This window comes from Paracoccidioides lutzii (assembly GCF_000150705.2).
Source record: "Paracoccidioides lutzii Pb01 unplaced genomic scaffold supercont2.24, whole genome shotgun sequence".
NCBI lineage: Eukaryota > Fungi > Ascomycota > Eurotiomycetes > Onygenales > Ajellomycetaceae > Paracoccidioides > Paracoccidioides lutzii.
Genome location: NW_015440970.1, coordinates 47765 through 66998, shown reverse-complemented (window position 1 = coordinate 66998; position 19234 = coordinate 47765). Strand labels below are relative to the sequence as shown.

At 46.1% G+C, this 19234-nt stretch overlaps 8 protein-coding genes across 8 annotated transcripts; 5 read left to right on the top strand and 3 right to left on the bottom strand.

The window, feature by feature from the left end:
* Window positions 1-1462: 1462 nt before the first annotated feature.
* On the top strand, window positions 1463-1931 carry PAAG_07416 (kinase domain-containing protein; the record flags this gene model as incomplete). Its single annotated transcript, XM_002790511.2, has 3 exons — window positions 1463-1546; window positions 1636-1796; window positions 1823-1931. The coding sequence occupies 3 exons, from the start codon at window positions 1463-1465 to the stop codon at window positions 1929-1931; spliced, it is 354 nt and encodes a 117-aa protein (XP_002790557.2).
* A 3746-nt stretch (window positions 1932-5677) lies between these two features.
* PAAG_07414 (RNA processing protein Grc3) lies at window positions 5678-8341 on the bottom strand (the record flags this gene model as incomplete). Its single annotated transcript, XM_015846217.1, has 5 exons — window positions 5678-7306; window positions 7367-7683; window positions 7713-7843; window positions 7904-8243; window positions 8308-8341. The coding sequence occupies 5 exons, from the start codon at window positions 8339-8341 to the stop codon at window positions 5678-5680; spliced, it is 2451 nt and encodes an 816-aa protein (XP_015700652.1).
* Window positions 8342-8721: 380 nt separating this feature from the next.
* PAAG_07413 (hypothetical protein) lies at window positions 8722-9908 on the top strand (the record flags this gene model as incomplete). Its single annotated transcript, XM_002790508.1, has 2 exons — window positions 8722-8966; window positions 9014-9908. 2 exons carry the CDS (start codon window positions 8722-8724, stop codon window positions 9906-9908), a joined length of 1140 nt encoding a protein of 379 aa, XP_002790554.1.
* Window positions 9909-10394: 486 nt separating this feature from the next.
* PAAG_07412 (serine hydroxymethyltransferase) lies at window positions 10395-12060 on the top strand (the record flags this gene model as incomplete). Its single annotated transcript, XM_002790507.2, has 4 exons — window positions 10395-10430; window positions 10501-10551; window positions 10671-11035; window positions 11097-12060. 4 exons carry the CDS (start codon window positions 10395-10397, stop codon window positions 12058-12060), a joined length of 1416 nt encoding a protein of 471 aa, XP_002790553.1.
* Window positions 12061-12761: 701 nt separating this feature from the next.
* PAAG_07411 (hypothetical protein) lies at window positions 12762-13349 on the bottom strand (the record flags this gene model as incomplete). The annotated part of the gene is made up of 1 exon (XM_002790506.2): window positions 12762-13349. One exon carries the CDS (start codon window positions 13347-13349, stop codon window positions 12762-12764), a length of 588 nt encoding a protein of 195 aa, XP_002790552.1.
* A 522-nt stretch (window positions 13350-13871) lies between these two features.
* PAAG_07410 (2,3-bisphosphoglycerate-independent phosphoglycerate mutase) lies at window positions 13872-15706 on the top strand (the record flags this gene model as incomplete). The annotated part of the gene is made up of 4 exons (XM_002790505.2): window positions 13872-13902; window positions 13994-14734; window positions 14808-15390; window positions 15496-15706. 4 exons carry the CDS (start codon window positions 13872-13874, stop codon window positions 15704-15706), a joined length of 1566 nt encoding a protein of 521 aa, XP_002790551.1.
* A 753-nt stretch (window positions 15707-16459) lies between these two features.
* Window positions 16460-17151, bottom strand: PAAG_07409 (hypothetical protein; the record flags this gene model as incomplete). Its single annotated transcript, XM_002790504.2, has 5 exons — window positions 16460-16522; window positions 16584-16644; window positions 16747-16871; window positions 16945-17015; window positions 17091-17151. 5 exons carry the CDS (start codon window positions 17149-17151, stop codon window positions 16460-16462), a joined length of 381 nt encoding a protein of 126 aa, XP_002790550.1.
* A 503-nt stretch (window positions 17152-17654) lies between these two features.
* Window positions 17655-19210, top strand: PAAG_07408 (vacuolar protein sorting-associated protein; the record flags this gene model as incomplete). Its single annotated transcript, XM_002790503.1, has 4 exons — window positions 17655-17953; window positions 18047-18376; window positions 18454-18904; window positions 18989-19210. 4 exons carry the CDS (start codon window positions 17655-17657, stop codon window positions 19208-19210), a joined length of 1302 nt encoding a protein of 433 aa, XP_002790549.1.
* Window positions 19211-19234: the final 24 nt, after the last annotated feature.

The window sequence follows — 19234 nt, the reverse complement described above, 5'->3', positions numbered from 1 at the left end:
TTGTTCTATACCCCAGAACCCTGGGTCCTCTTTCGCCCCTCCAGATACTACCCCATTAACTGCCGCTGCTGACGGTCGACAGAGCCCAGAACTGTAGGTACCAGACATTCCAGAAGAAGTGGACCCCCGTTTTCCACTTCGTTGGAGCTTCCGCTATCTGGTTTTTCCATCTAATAATATTAACTAGTTAATTAATCTACTATCTTACTACATACATGTACATGTACATCTACTTCTTCGACTACTACCCTCCTCTACTACGCCTCCTCACTCACTTCTGTCGAAGAATATCGATTTCTCTGCTGTGTCCTTTTCCAGGAGATTGCCGATCTTTTCTGTGCCAATTCTGTCTCCCTGATTTACATTCTGGACACCAGAAAGTGTTAAGCTGCTCTTTTCTGCCAGGATGCAGTTAAATGTGGGCGGTGAGGATGCTACCTTCAAATGACCTTGGCAGCACATCAACCTTTGAAAACTTCTTCAAACATCTCAACAGGAACCTCTTTAGGGAACAAAGCACAACAAACATTTCAGCGTTGATGAAAAAAGGGAGACACGTTTAAGCAGGTGGTTTATAATCTTGTTTTTGACAAGAGCGCTAAATTGCCTCTTGCTTATCAACTTTTTTTTTTTTTTGCAGTCTGTATTCTCCAGAAGTCGACCCTTACGGCCGTTGCGTTTAACTGTACCTCACAATGCGCAATGATTCAAGGAAATTCACAGAGAGAGATGCTCTTACAACTAATATCTGCCCTGACATTTTCCAAGCTCCGGATTTGACATGATGTCGATGAGCACACTGAGGAGAAAACCCTTCCAACATATATATTACCCAGCTCAAATAGGCAAAATCTTCAATAACATATATCAAATTGTTGAAAAAGAAGGATACGGAGTGACATAAACTGTATGGCTTTCTCGCGATCTACAATGCTTGCATTTATTAATGTTGTTACAGTCCAGGATATGTCAAATATACACACTTTACTGTTAATCAGTGAGCCTCGACATATTGTATAAAAGCTTTATGTTTCTTCCTCAAAGTCGAACCATGAGATTGGAATCTGCAGTCATCTAAACTCTCTTCAGTCTCAATCTAGCCATCTTGGCAGAAAGCTCTTTCGACAACTATACAACCCATTTGGAGTGATTGGCCCACATGACACTCACGTATGCCTTGTTCAACATCCATTGGGATTGAGTTTGGAACAGATTCTTGACATTCGGCCTCCTAAAACTCTGACTGTAGAACTTTTAAAGCCTCCGTTACGACACATTTTGGCTGGGCTGTTCTCGGTATTTGAATAGGCTGAGTTAAAAGAACCCGCGCCGAGAAAGGTTCTCATCAATCGTGTCATTTACAAGAGCTGGCAGATTCCCCGTACGCCTCGCCTACCTCTTATAACTGATTTTGGCGAGGGCCAGACTCGCAGATGAAAATCACAGAGGACAAGATATTATTATGCCAGATGTCTACGGGGCACAAGAGGTTATCCTCAACATAAATTGGGACATTAAAGTTGATATTTGGAGCATTGCTATGGCGGTAAGTGAGATTTACCTTTTTGTTACATTTTTGTTACATTTTGACAGGTTTAACCAACATGCTTTCGATTTCGATTACTATCTGGATAGATTTGGCACCTCGTAGCTAGGCGTACATTCTTCAAAACCAGGAATGATCAACGACTTTTGGACGATACGCACCACCCTGCGGAGATGGTTGCTATCATGGGGCCTCCTAAACAGTTTCTAGAACGAAGTGAGATGAGTTGTCTATGGTGGGAACAACACGGGTATGTGACTATATGTTCAATTTCAGAGTGTTCTCCCTTGAACGGTTTGCCGAAGACATCGAGGAAGAGAACAAAAAGGGATGTTCGGAGATTTCCGAAGGATTCTACGTTCGTTGCCTGAGAAAACCCGATTGAGAATCTCAACTGGTCCATCTACGATCAGGCAATGATGTAATAAGCAGGTTAAGGTTGTAACATTAAGGCATAGCACAAGGAGTGCTGAAAGCTATTGAGATCTAGCCTTAGAAGTTAGAAAGAGTACGATACATGATATTCAGCTATGACCGACAAGGAGCAGTCGGGTGCTGGCGACCGCAAAAATACCTCATGTGAATTTACTTGGACGTTTCCTTTTTAGAAAAATCTCAACGATACAGAAGTGTATCGCAATCCACGGATGTTTAGAGTATGTAAACTGGTAATTGTGGCCTCGCTTCCACTGCACGAGTTCTGGGTTTCACGAGCTCTGGGTACCAATGCCGAATATCCCGCCTTTTCCATCAGTATGTTATTGCTGAGGAACGTATTTGGTTAACTAAAAGTATTTCTGCCCCTCGTGGCATCGCAAGCTAGGAAAACCTTATTATCGTTCATTCTATTCTTTGTTGGAGAGGGACTTATGCAAGATGGCGGGCGGGGTTACGTGGAAGTCTCCAGGAAATATAGTCTGTATATGTAGAGTTTTGCAAACTAAAAAAATATAGCTAGTCCAATATGTATGAATGTATTGTCATGTTCATAGGGAGACATTTTTTAATAAATCATATATTTATGTCGAACGGCACTGAGGGAACAAAAGGGGAAAATGCGACAGGTTCCGCTCGAGCCAGCGGAAATGGTCAACGGGAGCTGTGTTTTGCCTCTATCCTTTTGGTATCTCCCTTAAAAGTAGAGATTAACCCATGAACCTAGATTATTTTTCCAAAAAGATATTCCGTTAGTTTACCGAATAATAATATAAGCCTGACCAACGGTAACTACTGTACAATGGTTGTGTCTCAGAGTTGTATTCAGTCAACGGCAGATGCATCATCCGCAGGATTTTAGATTGCCAGTGATAAGTTAAGGTTTGTCTGGATTTTAACTGGCTCAGCCGTCGTAAGTTGAGTTATGTCTGGTAACTATCAAACAGGATGTCCGACCAGACCTGTCAAGAATGCCACGGGATTTGCAGGTTCGACAGGTTCGACTTCTGGTTTAGTATGATGGGGAATGTCTTGAACGAACCAAACGAGATCTTCCACAAGCTTCCCATAACCACCGAACCCTTGAAACGGCGGAGATAGGAAAATCCACAACCCCACTCTACCCTCTCCTGCCGTGGTTGGTGTCTGGTGCTTTCGTTGCGCTGTGTTTCCCCATCCATTATTGCGCGGGGGCTGGAGACCTCTGGAATGATGTTCGAGTCCACCCCCGGCATTCTCCACGTGTGGAAGGGATTGACGGCATGAGAGAATGGCATGGGTGGATCTAGTGCCGATGGGTTAAACCAGTCGTTTCAGTTGACAGGAGGCCGAAAAGTTTCAAGTTGATTTAAACGAACCCCAACGACGTTCCCTCGTGAGACCTTCTAGAACCGTGTGTTTGTCAATTAACGTATTATACATAGGTACCTACAGAGTACATACATAATTTGCCATGAAGTCCAGTCGGGAAGGGCAGTGAGATGTTGCAATCATAAGTTCTCATCTACCGTCCATGATCAGCACATTACTGGAGTTAAATATGCACAGAGAGGAAGCATCTTCAATGGCAAGTTGCGCACAAGAGTAGTGTGTTGGTGACCGAGCCACTCCTCATTGTCAACAGAAAGCGTTGTTTGGCCCGTCGGTGCAAATCCCGCTAAGATACGTATGTCATCTCAAGTAAGGACCAGCCCAAGTCTAATCCACTGCCGAAGCCATAGTTATCCTTTCGTCCATTCCCGCCATTCCCGGCTACCCGGTCATGGTGTAACGGCGAGAGTTCAATCAACACCTCGTGGTCATGATCCTTGTGTTACGGTTTGGATATCATTGGATTTTGACAGACTCGTGACAAAAACATCCATGTCGTGTAAGAGGGGGTTCGTTGGTTAAACAATAGCCGCTGCCTCGCAACCTTCCTGCCGGCGCTTGATATGGGGTGGGGGGGGGGACTATTTATTCTTCCTGACATCGAGACATCCCCCCGTTTCTGGATATATGTGATACATCGATTGGACTCGCGACAATTCTCGTGGCATATATATCCTTGCAAGCTCAAAGCCTTGCTTTTGCTCTGCTGTTCTGTTAACATGTGGGAATATGCGGCAGATATCGATATCATCTTGACCGAGCCTGAAGGTATCGGAGACGCAACTGAAATCTACTGAATATGCACAGAGTGCAAAATTCCTAGGTAGGAGAGAATCAATTCATTTCTAAGGGCAAGAGTTGTACGGAGTTTGATGTTTGCGATAACTATCGGGTTCCGATATTTCAACTCAGCACCCCACGCCCTTCAATACGCCATCAAGAACTCCTCAAATCTCATCCTTCCACTCAGTCACGTAAATTGCCCGGTGCGCAAAGCCGTCTACTGTGTGCCCCAGGACTTTCCCCTAGCTCCTCAAAATATTTCGTTCTAATTAATGAAGATGAAAGCTACAGCTCCCTCTCGCATTTGTTTCAAAGCTTCTATCTTTTCTTGCCATGAATGAGGATTGCCGATCCGAAGTTAATTTGTTGATCATGAGTCTTATTAGTCGATGGCTGCTAGTTGGTTAGTTATACATGTGTGACTACTTCTAATTTATCCCGCCAGATGGCCAGGTCCTGCTTGATAACTTGGTCAAATTGTTCTGTTCTACAACCCCATTCATAACTAACTTTGGCGTATTATGCGCATTTTGGGTTTCCCAGGGAATGAGATCTACATCTTGTCCTGGCAGGGCATTGAGTAGATGCCTGAGGGACTTGTGCCAGCATTGTCCTCCCAGCAAGGTGGATGGTTGAGGGGGCCGCTTGAATATTTGGCATTCATGTTTCAGCGCTGCAATTCCACCCGTGGTTGTTCACCCGCTTTCAACCTTCATTCGAATCGCTATTACGTCCCTCTCGTGCTTTTGGTTCCTTTAAAATCACGAGAGAGGGAGTGGACGCCAGGAGAGTTTCAAATCACTGGCGCTAAACACAGCAAAGACTTCAATTTCGGCGCTACAAGAATCGCACGAAGAGATCCAGCTTAAACACTACTTCCGTATACCGTCCTGCGAAGCCCACTGATACAGGATGCAACATTATTATTATCGGTACATAGTTGCAACACAGCGGCGCCAGGACCAGAGGATGCAGGCTCGATAGCGGCCAGAGTTACTCTTACAGCCCTGTAAGGAAGAACTGGAAGCCATTACACTGCGTAGGACAGGCTGAGTGATAACTGAAAATCTGGCAGACGTAAGAAGTTCTCGAATATCACGGTTTACTCGAGTTCAGCGTCCTTAGGCCTTTCAGTGTTTCTTTGCTAGTACACTAAACATCACCCTCTACAAAGAAGTCGAAGGGCGCGGAAACTGTGTCTCTCATAATTGGCATTGCGACCACTGAAGATTTCGGTTTGGGAACATTCATTAACTCTTTGTTAGGCGAAGATTACAAGACTTGGAAGATAGGAGAATGTTTTCGGGTGTCAGAGTTCAGGTCCGCATTCATCCTGGAGTTGAACAGCTAGATTGTTTCCTCCAATTACAATAAAAATTCAAATCGTACGTTCTCCAGTTAAGTAACATCGATGCGCTAAATGATGTATGTATGTAAGTACTGTACATATATCCATCCATACAACACGTTGAACTGCGGGAAAGGACACAGGTGCATGCCTCGGGTATATACTTAGACGACGCAATGCAAATGCAGTGTAAATCACCATTCCTTATCGCTCCCACTGCGCGAATCTGCAGGATATGCCTTCTTCCATAGTCTCCACATATTCTTGACGCTGTTCTCCTTTGCATCCCTGGCACGTTCATTCAAACTCATCCAGGGTACGTTACCCGCTCTCCGCACCCGCTCCCGCAACCGCTCTGACACGGCATCTCGTTTTTCCCGCTCTGCTGTATCCAGTTTTATTCCCTCCGCCTTCTCTTTCGCCATCATTCTTCGGTACCGACGTTGTGCAGCACGTGCGCAAAAGTACTCCTCGGAAATGGCCCAGTTGGGATTGTCCACCTGGCCTCGAACTAGGATTATATGGTGTCCTTGCTCCACTGCATCGCGGATTTTATGGGGTGGGATGGGGGTGTAAAGGTCGAGAGTCTGTGTTTGAGGGTTGACGGACCGGATAATTGCCTGGCCTAGGCAGTAAGATAGGCTGGGGTCGAGCGGTGTGCAGGCCCCATCGCCAACGAATAAGTGCGGGAGGTTGTCGTCTGGGGTGCGGCTGATACTAGGATGCGGTGGATCGATTGGCGACGATGGCGATTGGCTTTTGTTTAATGTGACATTTGTGCCTATTAGCAAATCGCCGTCGGGATCCAAATTGGACTCCTCATTTATTTGGCCGTTGTGGTCAGTGACAACATTGTCATCTGATGCATCTCGCTCTTTTCCAGCCGCGATTGCATTAAGGCTTTCGATTGCCACAATTCCTACAACGGCTCCGTCCAACAAATCGCTCAGCATGTCCAGGCCATGGTGTGAACCCGTCACCATTATTCCAAGAATCCCTGGTGAGGTTCCAGCATAGTTAACAGTCACTGGTCGGGTTAGGCATAGCGGGATATCGGACCAGGTTCTTTCACTAGTCCTATACTGTGTCGAATGGAAGTAAGAAATCATTTGCATGGACCTCAGCTGTGCGCTGGATCTGGTCACAAAGTCTGTGGGTTGAGATGGAAGTATGGTCATGAGAACCCCAGCCTCCGATGCTGTCGCAATAAGCGGCTCCACGACTTCAGCTGGGCCTTTATTGCTCATATATACTACATCAGAAAGCCCCAATGAAATAAGGAATGAAAGGACAATCTCCAAGCCAAGGCCAAAAATCCACCCAGGGTAGTTTATGACAAGGGGGCATTGAGGGTAACTTTGGAGTAACTTATGATAGCGGTTCATCAGATCCATTGTTGCCACAATGTAGTGGTCTGGGTTGTCCTTTGGCGAGGAGGCTCCAATATAATGGGATCTTATAATATAGCCATTGGACGGAGAATCAATGGTAGGATGCGAGAACGGCGGTCCAAGGATTGGTGTATGTAGACAGGCAAGGTAGACCTGACCCATAGGGGACAGCTCAGGCTGACCAGGGTCTAAATCTAGAAAAGCGACTCCACGTTTGCCCTGTTGTAAACTACCATCCGTTGGGGGTAGGCTCAGTAGGTGATTAAGAAGATATTTATTGAAAGTTGATTTTCCAGACCCCTTGGGACCACAGGTTAGTACTCGAAGAGCCGCTCCTCGTTGAGAGAGGGTCTGTATGGACGTGCTCCATTTTTTGTCGAGATGCAGAGGCCGCAGATGTCTTTTCAGGGGGTCATCCGAAGATGAATGAAGCTATTGGATCGTTAGAATCCTATGAAGAAAAGAAGATGTTCCCCTTTAAAGATGGCTTACAATAGAGAATGAGAACGATCCATCCGTCTGCAGAACCGAACCAGGGACTGGCTTTTTGCTATTGCATATCCGATGATACAGGTTTGAGAGATTCTTCAAACGGTACAGCCCATTGTTGCAAGATCTGATCTCAACCTCTGCATAACCGTCTACTCCAGAAACACATTTTATCACGGGAAGAGAGTGCGTGGACGGCGCATAGACTCTATATAGACGAGGGCTTGGATGCAATTTTGCTCCCATTATGCTGACCACACCTCGCTTAACCCATAGGTCGTACTGGCCTATGAGTGCCAAATTCTTCCTATTGTCAGCAACTGTTATGTAGACGTCAAGAAGAGGAAACCTACCATTTTTAGTTTCAAACGAATACATATCGCCTTATCCGTACGATATATAACACTGCTCTTACAGAGACGACTTTTAGATAAAAGGAAGTTCTGAAAGTCTGCCGGAGCATTTGTTAAATGCGCATCACTATATAATCCGTTAGAAATCTCTTTACGATTTTGAAGGATCTGGAGTCGCGTCGCACACCTCTCTTGGTCATCACTGCTAACCTCTGTTTCGACATCGTCATCCTCATCGCTACTGCCACTCTGATATCCAGCCGTTTGCGTAGCGCATATCTCGTCTGAGCTTCCCGCCCTGAATAATGCCGGTGTAGCAGAGTTGGATTTCCCTATTGTGATGTTTTCACTCGGCGATAAGGGTCTTTTATCGGGATGATCTCTCGAAGAACATCTCGAAGAGGAAGTTTTTGTCCTTTTCAATGGGGGTTCTTCACTTAAAATAGATTCAGGAACCGTAGCTGTAGTTTGCCAAACTGCCACTGATTTTTGCCGGGACCTTCGGGCTGCAAATGCGCTGACCGGAGCTAAATACAGAACTGTTAATATGTATTCGCTTCAGGTAGAAGAGGAAAAAATGGCCCAGAATACCAGATTGAGATTGCATCTCTCCTTTCCTTTTCATAATTAAACCAATACTGGGTTTTCCAGTGCCGGTGCTGAGCCTGGATGTTTCTTCCACCAAACCGCTTAATGTTTTTAAGTGCAGCGGATGGAACTTTCAAGGTGGTCCGTGCACGGCTTCCATCCATTAAAAAAAAAAGCTTGGACAATAAAAAAACATCGCAAGTTGCAGAGCAGACAGATGAAAGGCTATCGAACATCACTACGGTTGCAGACTTTATTACTGGATAAGACGATCATTGTTGAATTTTACATATATTCAAGTTTTTTTATTGATGGTTAGATATTAAGTTAAGAGGTTCTTCCCCCCCCCGCTTGCCCTCGATCTACTCTCTCCCTCACCCACGCATAGCTCCGTTGTACCCCGTCGAATACACAAATATGGCTCCTCCACTGAGTAAAGAGATTATTACGGACAGCGATAGCAGTAGCGAAGAGTCCTCTGAGTCAGAACTGCAAACGAAACCTTCAGCGCAGAAAACAATTGAGAAGACAAAGTCGAAGAAACAGGTGACAAATGAGGCGAAAGAGAAGGCAAATCCAGAATCAAGTTCTCCAAGTTCAGAGTCGGAGCCCGGAGAAGAAAGTGAAAACTCAGATGGAGAAGAACCTAGCGCTCCTGAAATGTGAGTATTTTGTGGTATCTAATCACTGTGGCTCCGTTAACGAATAGTTATCGAAGGGTTTCTACTCTAGCCATTGCGGTACCAGCACAGGAGTTCAAAGCTCCCGATGGGTTCAAAGTAATACCGACAACGGCACCACGATCGTCAGACGTTTCGAAAGCATTCTCAGATCTACGAGAAAAACAACTATGGCACATTACCGCTCCTGCGTCCGTTCCGATGAACTCGATACAGGAGTTCGCGCTTGATGCCGTGGCTCAGGGACAATCGATATTCAATCATAAGGGGATTAATTATAAATTACACGAAGGCCAAACGGGAGCGGATAAAAGTAAAGCACTTCTCCTCCCAGACAAGGAGAGCAATACCTACCACAGAAGTCACGTTAACATCGCGCAAACTTTCCACTTGGAGCGCATAGTTGACCTGGCAAATGGCGCTACGTATTCAGAACAATCTGTTCAAATAAGTGAACTAACAAAGCCCGTCCGGAAACAGCCAAAACATCTAAAAATGCGGTATAAACCCTTTGGTGCTTCGGTAGAAGACGAACCGGAAACATCTGGGTTTGGTTCGGAGGAGTCAGAGGCAGAGGGAGCTTCGTTCCGCATGCCTCCAACGTTATCACGGGACCGGGAAGGCAAAAAGAGGAGGAAGTCGTCCATGGAGGTGGAACCGGATAATGAGCAAGGGGAGCGGCGCAAGAAACACAAGAGGATACATTCGCATTCCGCAGCCGGTGGCCCGGAGGACATTTCGCTAACCGAAGATGTGGCTTCGTCTCCCAGATCCAAAAACGCTGTGGATGCAGGAATTGCGCGAGGGAGGACAGAAGAGCAACTCAGGGAGAAGGGCAACAAGAAGCATAGGGATGAGACCAACCAGGAACGGAGGGCACGGAAGGAAGAGAGAAAGCGAAGAAAACAGACATTGACATCGTAACAGTGTATTTTTATTTGAATACCAGCATTTTGAATTTTCTTATCGAGTTATATTCGTTTTCATTCCAGGGAGGGCTACCCATTTTGTGATTGTCATTGAAAATTTCATAATATCCAGGTGATGAGATAAACCAATAGCAGTGCATAGCTGCAGGTTCTCCTGCCCTATTCCACGGAACTCCTACTCATATTCTCCTCCAAGGTGATTATCTCATGTCATGTTAATAAAATATCTTTTCCGATGCGTCAATAAATCGACCTGAAATGAATCGCATCACATGACAAACCCTAACTGCCCCACCAGCCCTTCCAAAAAAAAAAAAAAAAATTTTAGCTCCAAGCTCGCCAAACCCAAGATCTTGTATCCAACAATCCAATATCCTTTCGATATCAAAGAGAAACGAGAAAAACGTTAGTCTCTTCATTACACATTGCATACCATACCCCTATCCATTGAAAATACAGCATCACCTTGTCATACACCATCATGGCGACATACGCTCTCTCCCTGGCTCACCGAGAGGTAAGTAATTGTTTTGACTCTCAATTGCAAGAGCGCGTGCAAGAGCGCGTGCTAACCTGATGTTGGACAGCAACTCGAGAAATCCCTGGTCGAGTCTGACCCAGAGGTTGCCGAGATCATGGTATGTAGCAATCAAATTTTAAGTTTTCCACTCAAAAGTTATGGCCAATTTCACGATTGTCATTCTTCACCTTTATTTTCCACCTCATTGGCTGATCTTTTTAATTCCCCTCGATTTAGAGAAAAGAAATACAACGTCAACGAGAATCAGTCGTCCTGATCGCTTCTGAGAACTTTACCTCCCGTGCTGTCTTCGACGCCCTGGGGTCACCCATGTCAAATAAGTACTCCGAGGGCTATCCAGGTGCTAGATATTACGGCGGAAACCAACATATTGATGCCATTGAGCTCACCTGTCAGAGAAGAGCCCTCGAGGCATTCAAACTCGACTCCTCCAAATGGGGTGTCAACGTTCAGTGCTTGAGTGGCAGTCCTGCCAACCTGGAAGTTTACCAGGCCTTGATGAGACCGCATGAGAGACTGATGGGCTTGGATCTGCCCCACGGTGGACATCTGAGTCACGGATACCAAACCCCACAAAAGAAGTATGTGTACATTGGCAGAAGTATTCAAACAGTGTTATGCTAACATGAGTCCCTTGAAAAGAATTTCTGCAGTTTCAACATATTTTGAAACCTTCCCATATCAGGTCGACCTCCAGACTGGAATCATTGACTATGATACCCTGGCTAAAAATGCCAAACTTTACCGCCCAAAATGTCTGGTTGCTGGTACTTCAGCCTACTGCCGCCTCATTGATTACAAGAGAATGCGCGAGATTGCTGATTCCGTTGGGGCTTACTTGATCGTCGATATGGCACATATTTCCGGCTTGATTGCTGCTGGAGTCATCCCATCGCCATTCGAATATGCTGACGTTGTCACTACTACTACCCACAAATCCCTCCGTGGCCCAAGAGGAGCCATGATATTCTTCCGCAAGGGAGTAAGAAGCGTGGAGCCCAAGACCGGCAAGGAAATCATGTACGACCTGGAAGGGCCCATCAACTTCTCTGTCTTTCCCGGCCACCAGGGTGGCCCCCACAACCACACCATCACCGCATTGGCTGTAGCCTTAAAACAAGCTAATACCCCAGAGTTCAAGCAATATCAAGAACAAGTTCTGAAGAATGCCAAGGCCCTCGAGCACGAGTTCAAGAAGTTAGGTTACAAGCTCGTCTCTGACGGAACAGATAGCCACATGGTTCTTCTAGATCTGACACCAAAAGCCCTTGACGGTGCCCGTGTCGAAGCCGTTCTCGAACAGATTAACATTGCATGCAACAAGAACTCTATCCCAGGTGACAAGTCTGCATTGAGCCCTTGCGGCATCCGAATTGGTGCCCCAGCTATGACTAGCCGTGGTATGGGCGAGGAGGACTTCAAGCGTATCGCCAATTTCATTGATAAGGCCATCAATATCTGCAAGAGTGTTCAGTCTGAGCTACCAAAGGATGCCAACAAACTGAAGGATTTCAAAGCGAAGGTTGCTAGTGAAACTGTACCGGAAATCTTAACCCTGCGCAAGGATATCGCTGAGTGGGCAAGCACTTTCCCCCTGCCAGTCTAACGTTATTCATGATTCAGTTCTGCCGGGCGTCTTTCTTTATCCTGGTTCGGATGCATGATGGTTGAAATTGCAATTTGAAAAAAAAAAGGGAAGTGTGGGTGTAAAATGGAAGAAAAAATATTATAAGAAAACGGTTAAGGAAATCAGGGGTGGTGGTTGAAACAGTGTTACTTTTCAACCTGACATGAGAGTTACGGCATTGCTTGCATTATTTGGACGATGGGCATGAATTCAATGGATTTTCAACAAGTGATCCATGGCGCAGGGGGCAGGGTTTTCTGTATTTTCCCTATTGTTATCCGCTTTCCCTGTGTTCTTTGAGTAAGCATCTGAGTTTCATCACCAGAATGCCTACAGACATCCCTCCGGAAATTAATTCAACTATCTACGGGATGATCTTACCTACATCTCTCTGCATCCAATTTCGGAAAACACTTGTCATCCATATGACGTAGTACAGTATCAATAAAAACCAATATCAAACAATGAATTACGAGGTTTAATATCTAATCCACCCTAAATAAACACACCCGATCAACCGCCCAGTGAATTCCCAATACCCAAACCAAGCCTTTAAACCTTTTCTAGTAGAAAATAAAGACGCCATGCTCAAAACGCACTTTAAAAGAGGTAGTTAAAGAGAAAAAAAAAACCAAATGCTTATAGAGACAGATTCCACTGAGATATTCCCACCAAACGCCTCACCGGCTCCCACCGATCCCCACATCCTCCGTAACCCCCCTACTCCTCCTCCCAAACTCCCCAATAACCTCCCGAAGCCTCTCAATGCTCTCCTCCAACTCCGCAATCTCCTCTTCCTGCTCCTCCACCCCCCGCTGCATATCGGGCAACCCCTCCAGCGCCGCCTTAGCCTTCTGAATCCGAATCTTGACCCCGCTAGCCTCCGACAACAGAACCTTGGGATCCAGGAACGCCACTGCGGTCGTGTCTATGGCCGTTGAGCGTGTTGCTGTTGCATTTGCGGAATGTGGTGGCGCTGGCGGAGGTGGCGGGCCGACTCCGGAGCCTCCGCCTGCTTCGGCTTGTTGTTGGTGTTGGTTTGATGGGTTGGAGGCTAGGCGGAGGAGGAGGTCGTGAAGTGGGGGGATGATGTCGAAGGTTTGGGGAGGGGGGAAGGGGGAGGTTTCCGCGGGGATTGTGCTGTCTTGTTGTTGAAGTTGTTGGTGGAGGGTTGGGGTTACAGGGGAGGAAGCGCTTGTGGAGGATTGGAGGGAGGGAATTTTGAGGGAGGGAATGGAGGCGGAGGTCGGGGTACGCGAGGAGGTCATTGCCGTCCGCCGCCGTTGTTAATGATATTCCGTCTTATATTATTGTTGTGGCGGAGATTTGTTCTCCTGATATTGCGATGTGTGATTTGCGTGGTGTTGCTTGTTGTTCTGACAGTGTGGGTGAAAGAGCAGGTATAAGTTAATCTCATTAATTTCGACCATTGGAATATATTCTTTCCCCCCACCTAATGTGTCCTTTCTCTGGTTCTGGAGATTCTGGAATGCATCCTTTGAGTGTAAGTTCCAGAGCAAGCCGTGTTGAATTGTTTGGCTGTCGTTCGTAGGTTGGTCGGTGACGTTGACAAGAACATGCACGCAGACTAACATACGCCGAATAAATATTATATAATATTTTGTTTATTCTGGTCAACGCTTGAAAACATCTGCCAGCATCCACCCATCCCTCCGTAGATCTCCATTTCTGCTTCAATTTATGCTGATTGCAACTATTCACTATCTTTCAATTGTTCAATTCGTAGCGTCTGCCTTTCAACCCTCAAAATATCTGTCACCACCGCAAAAATGGTTAAGGTCGACCACAAGGCAGTTTTGAGTATGCTTCCTCAGATTTCCTGCTTTCTCTCCGAACTCAACATATTCAAAACATGATTTATTGGCTATGACCCCCCGTTGACTCTTTGCAGTTGTTATTGACGGCTGGGGTATTCCTGGCCCCGACTCCCCTCCAGATGGAGATTCTATCGCGGCCGCCGATACCCCTACCATGTCTGGATTCGAGGAGCCGAATTCTAAGACTGCACAAGGCTACACCGAGCTCGATGCCTCATCCCTTGCTGTCGGTCTACCTGAGGGCCTCATGGGAAACAGTGAAGTGGGCCATTTGAACATTGGAGCTGGCCGCGTGGTCTGGCAAGATGTCGTCCGCATCGACCAAGCCTTGAAAAAGGGGGAGATGAACAAAACCGAGAACATTGTCAAATCATTTAGGAGGGCCAAAGATGGTAATGGACGATTACATCTTCTTGGTCTCGTATCTGATGGCGGTGTCCATTCGCACATCAACCATCTGTTTGGTCTGCTGCAGGTGGCTAAGGAATTGCAGGTTCCTAAGGTTTATATACACTTCTTTGGGGATGGACGGGATACGGATCCCAAGAGTGCGGCTGGATATATGCAACAATTGCTTGATAAGACGAAGGAATTGGGAGTGGGTGAGGTGGCGACAGTCGTGGGGAGATACTATGCTATGGATCGAGATAAGAGGTGGGATCGTATCGAGGTTGCTATGGAGGGTCTAGTCACGGGTAAAGAGGGAGAGGAGTCTACGGATCCCGTTAACACTATTGAGGAAAGATATGAGAAAGGGGAGAATGATGAGTTCTTGAAACCAATTATTGTAGGTGGCCAGGAGAGGAGGATTCAAGGTATGTCTTTTTTTTTTTTTTTTTTCAGTGTCATTTATAATCGTTCCATATCGAATCCTTACCTGAATAAAAGACAACGACACGCTCTTCTTCTTCAACTACCGCTCCGACCGTGTACGAGAAATAACGCAGCTATTGGGCGACGTCGACCGTTCACCCAAACCCAACTTCCCTTACCCGAAGAACATCTCCATTACCACCATGACCCAGTACAAAACAGAATATAACTTCCCCGCCGCTTTCCCGCCACAGCACATGGGCAATGTTCTCGCGGAATGGCTGTCCAAGAAGGGCCTCAAGCAATGCCACGTTGCTGAGACGGAGAAATACGCTCATGTCACCTTCTTCTTTAACGGGGGTGTTGAGAAACAGTTTCATGGCGAGGAGCGGGATATGATCCCATCCCCCAAAGTAGCTACCTATGATCTTGATCCCAAGATGAGTGCCGCTCCCGTGGCAGAGAAATTGGCCGAACGAATCTCGGATAATAAGTTTGAGTTCCTGATGAACAACTTCGCACCGCCGGATATGGTCGGCCATACTGGGGTGTATGAAGCAGCGATTCAGGCCGTAACTGCGACGGATAAGGCTATTGCGAGAGTTTATCAGGCTTGCAAGGATAATGGATATGTCCTTTTTGTCACGGCTGACCATGGGTATGTATTTCCCCTACCATTAACACACCATCTCTGTTCACTTTTCACAACGTGGCATGGCTAGATATAAGCAATATATATTGGGAACTAATAAAACTTGCATAGAAATGCCGAAGAAATGAAGAACGCCGAAGGAACACCCAAGACATCGCATACGACCAACAAAGTCCCCTTTGTCATGGCCAATGCCCCCGAGGGATGGAGCCTAAAGAAGTCCGGTGGTGTGTTAGGTGATGTTGCGCCTACCATCCTTGCGGCAATGGGAATCGAACAACCTGAAGAAATGAGCGGAACCAGTCTGCTGATCAAAGGATAGAATTCTCGCTTGTAGGGTCTGCTACAAGAATATGGATAGGCGGTCTTGCGTTCCCTTTTATGATGTGTGGTCTTCTAGTGAAATGGGCTTTATAGGGTTGAATATAGGACAAGGGCACAGGTGGTATAAAGCAGGGGGAAGCGAATCAGAGATTTGAATATGCAATATCTGAGGATTTCTTTGTTCAGTATCTAGGCATGTAAAAGAAAAGTTGATGAAACTATGTCCATTTTTGCAGATAATCCTTCTTGTGATATAGAAGATGTGTTGATATTTACATGAAACGGAGGAGTTCCAAGGCGATCGAACTCTGAAATGACACATCCCTGCATAATAGAAAGCGCCATATATTGGACTCATCGACATGAGATGATGTTTTTTGCATGTCAAATGGTCACCTTAGAGAATGTGTGATGCCGCCCGAAACACTTGGAACACTGCAAACCCTTGCTTCTTATTGAGTCGCTGAATCGCCGCTCCCATCTTCTGAATCTGGTAAGTGCAAGAGTATCTGGTGCATCTGTCCCTAATAAAAAGTTCCCAGTTTCTTAACCAAAGCCGTGCGGAAAATATATCTATTTTACCCTAGAGCTACTTCAGAATGTCGTATGTCAAGGGGAATTCGTAGTCGCCGACTTGGAGTAGTTTCAATATCGTTCAGGCCAAAGGCGAGAGGGAATGAAAGCTTCCATATGAAGGGACTGGAGATGGAGTTTATTATAGCACATCGGATGGCAATTCGTTCGATTACAATCAAGCTGCAGGCACACCTGCTTGTTGCTGTTGCTGCTGTAATTTTGTTTGTAGTTGGATAATCTAGCGAGGGTGGGTTAGCGAAACTGGTCGCAAATGGAATACAACCGGTTCAATGACATACCTCTATCTTCCTTCTCTCTCTCTGTTCTTGGACATTATTGATCTGCTTCTCGATTCGACTTCTGTTTATTGTGCATCTAAAGTTAGTGATCTATGTGATCTATGTTTCTATAGACCAACGGTAGCTCCGCCTTTGGGGGGAAAAGAGTATAGGACCCACATACATCTCCATTTCAATAAAATCAAGACGACCGTCCACAGCCATCACTGCATCGCGCTTGTCCTGCTTGAGCAGAATTGGACCCACAAGCTTGTATATATTTGCGTCGTCTTCGAGGGTGTTGAATTCCTGTTTGGAGAGCATTCAGACGGCCCGTTAAACTTCATAGCCCTATTATCCATGACATGTAACCCTTCCGTACCTTCTGCACACTTTTGTTTTCCTGCTGCTGGGACTCTAGTTTCTCACGAGCTTGTACAATCTCTTGGAGTTCTGCGGTATAGATAGAGCCCGGGTACAATTAGCGGGGTGTCTGTTGAGATGCGAAATTATGGCTGAAATACAGACCTGTTTCGAGTTTCTGATGCTCGTCACTAAGGACCTGGAGTTGTCTCTGTAGATCTGCCATGAGATCGATATAAAGAGAGTGAGTTGTTGTTTTAAGATTACTGATTTAGCCACAGTTGCTTGTCTAGGTACATCTACTTATTTATGGATGCGCAGATGTTCCGTAGTCGCATTTTCGCTTCTCGGCCTGCAACGGCACTAGCGCGGAGTCAGCTCCTTAGCGAAGACTAAGTCTACCTAACCCTGTTAACCCATTGCCTTTAACTAACTATATATATATTACTTGACCCGGCAGACCAGAGAACACTTCTACCCTCCCATCAGACACAATCCTTATTTTGTTACCCCTTTATTTTGACGCTGGCAGCTGGGAAACCTCACCCAGCGTATACTTAAATTGCCTTCTGACTTCTGCTGCCTGCCATTATTTCGCCCGCGTGCGGGGTTGCTTTTCCCCAACTGCGAACCACAACAGGAGGGTCGGTCTACCAACATCCCAGATAATAACCCATCCACAGCCCCACATCGAATCCGGTCGATTCACATTATAGGATACCCATCGCGATGAGCAATACAGATTTCCTCGGACGGGCTATAGATACCGTGAAAAAGGCCATCGAACATGACAACGCCGGCGAATATGAGAAAGCTTACCAGACCTACTACTCCGCCCTCGAGCTCTTTATGCTCGCCTTGAAATGGGAAAAGAACCCGAAGTCGAAGGAGATGATCCGTGCAAAGACAGGGGAATATATGGAAAGAGCTGAAAAACTGAAAAATCATCTCGCGGGGAATGATAATCGGAAAAAACCCAGTGCTGTTGGAGCGAATGGTAAAGTCGCGCATGGCAGTGGGAAGGGAGCGTTAGTTTATTCCCGTCCTTTCTGTTAACGATATTTTTCAGAATCGTTTTATTTACGGGGATATGTGAAGCTGACACGTGGGGACTAATACAGGAAAGACGACGACGACGAAGACGCTGATGCGAAAAAACTACGAGGTGCCCTAGCGGGATCTATATTATCTGATAAACCCAACGTGAAATGGGATGATGTTGCTGGACTCGACGGAGCTAAGGAAGCGCTCAAAGAGGCTGTTATTTTGCCCATGAAGTTTCCCCATCTTTTCACAGGTCAAAGACAGCCCTGGAAGGCTATATTACTCTACGGACCACCGGGCACTGGCAAGTCATATCTAGCCAAGGCAGTGGCTACAGAAGCCAACAGCACTTTTTTCAGCGTGAGCAGTAGTGATCTAGTGTCCAAATGGATGGGTGAGAGTGAAAGGTAGGAGAAGCGCTTTACTGATTGTATCCTAATATTGATTTTGATTATGTCTAACTTCAACAACAAAACGAAAAAAGGCTCGTTAAACAATTATTTAACATGGCACGGGAAAACAGACCAGCAATCATCTTCATAGATGAGGTAGATGCTCTCTGTGGTCCCCGTGGTGAAGGAGAGTCAGAAGCCTCCCGTCGAATAAAAACCGAATTGCTCGTGCAAATGCAAGGTGTTGGCAAAGATTCTGACGGAATACTAGTTCTCGGAGCCACGAATATTCCATGGCAACTAGATATGGCCATCAGGCGAAGATTCCAACGAAGAGTCCACATCGGTCTGCCAGACCTGGCTGCGAGGATGAAGATGTTCATGCTAAATGTCGGAAGCACCCCGTGCCAATTGACGAATGCCGATTATCGACAACTCGCCGAGATGAGTGAGGGATATTCTGGTAGCGATATCAGTGTCGTTGTCCAAGATGCGCTCATGCAACCTATCCGCAAAATTCAAACAGCAACCCACTACAAAAAGGTATGCTTTTTATAATAGCAAGTCCCGTTCTTAATCCCTACATGCACGAAAATCCACTACCAGATTCTAATCACTTTCTTACAGGTAATTGCCGACGGCCAAGAGAAGCTTACTCCATGTTCACCGGGTGACAATGGGGCAATGGAAATGACATGGGTGGACATCGAATCCGACAAACTCCTGGAACCACCGCTTTTACTGAGAGATTTCGTCAAAGCCTTGAAATCTTCTCGGCCCACAGTAAGTGAAGAAGACTTAAAGAAGAATAACGAATGGACGGCGGAGTTTGGCAGTGAGGGATCATGAATTACCAGTGTGTTTTGTTATTTA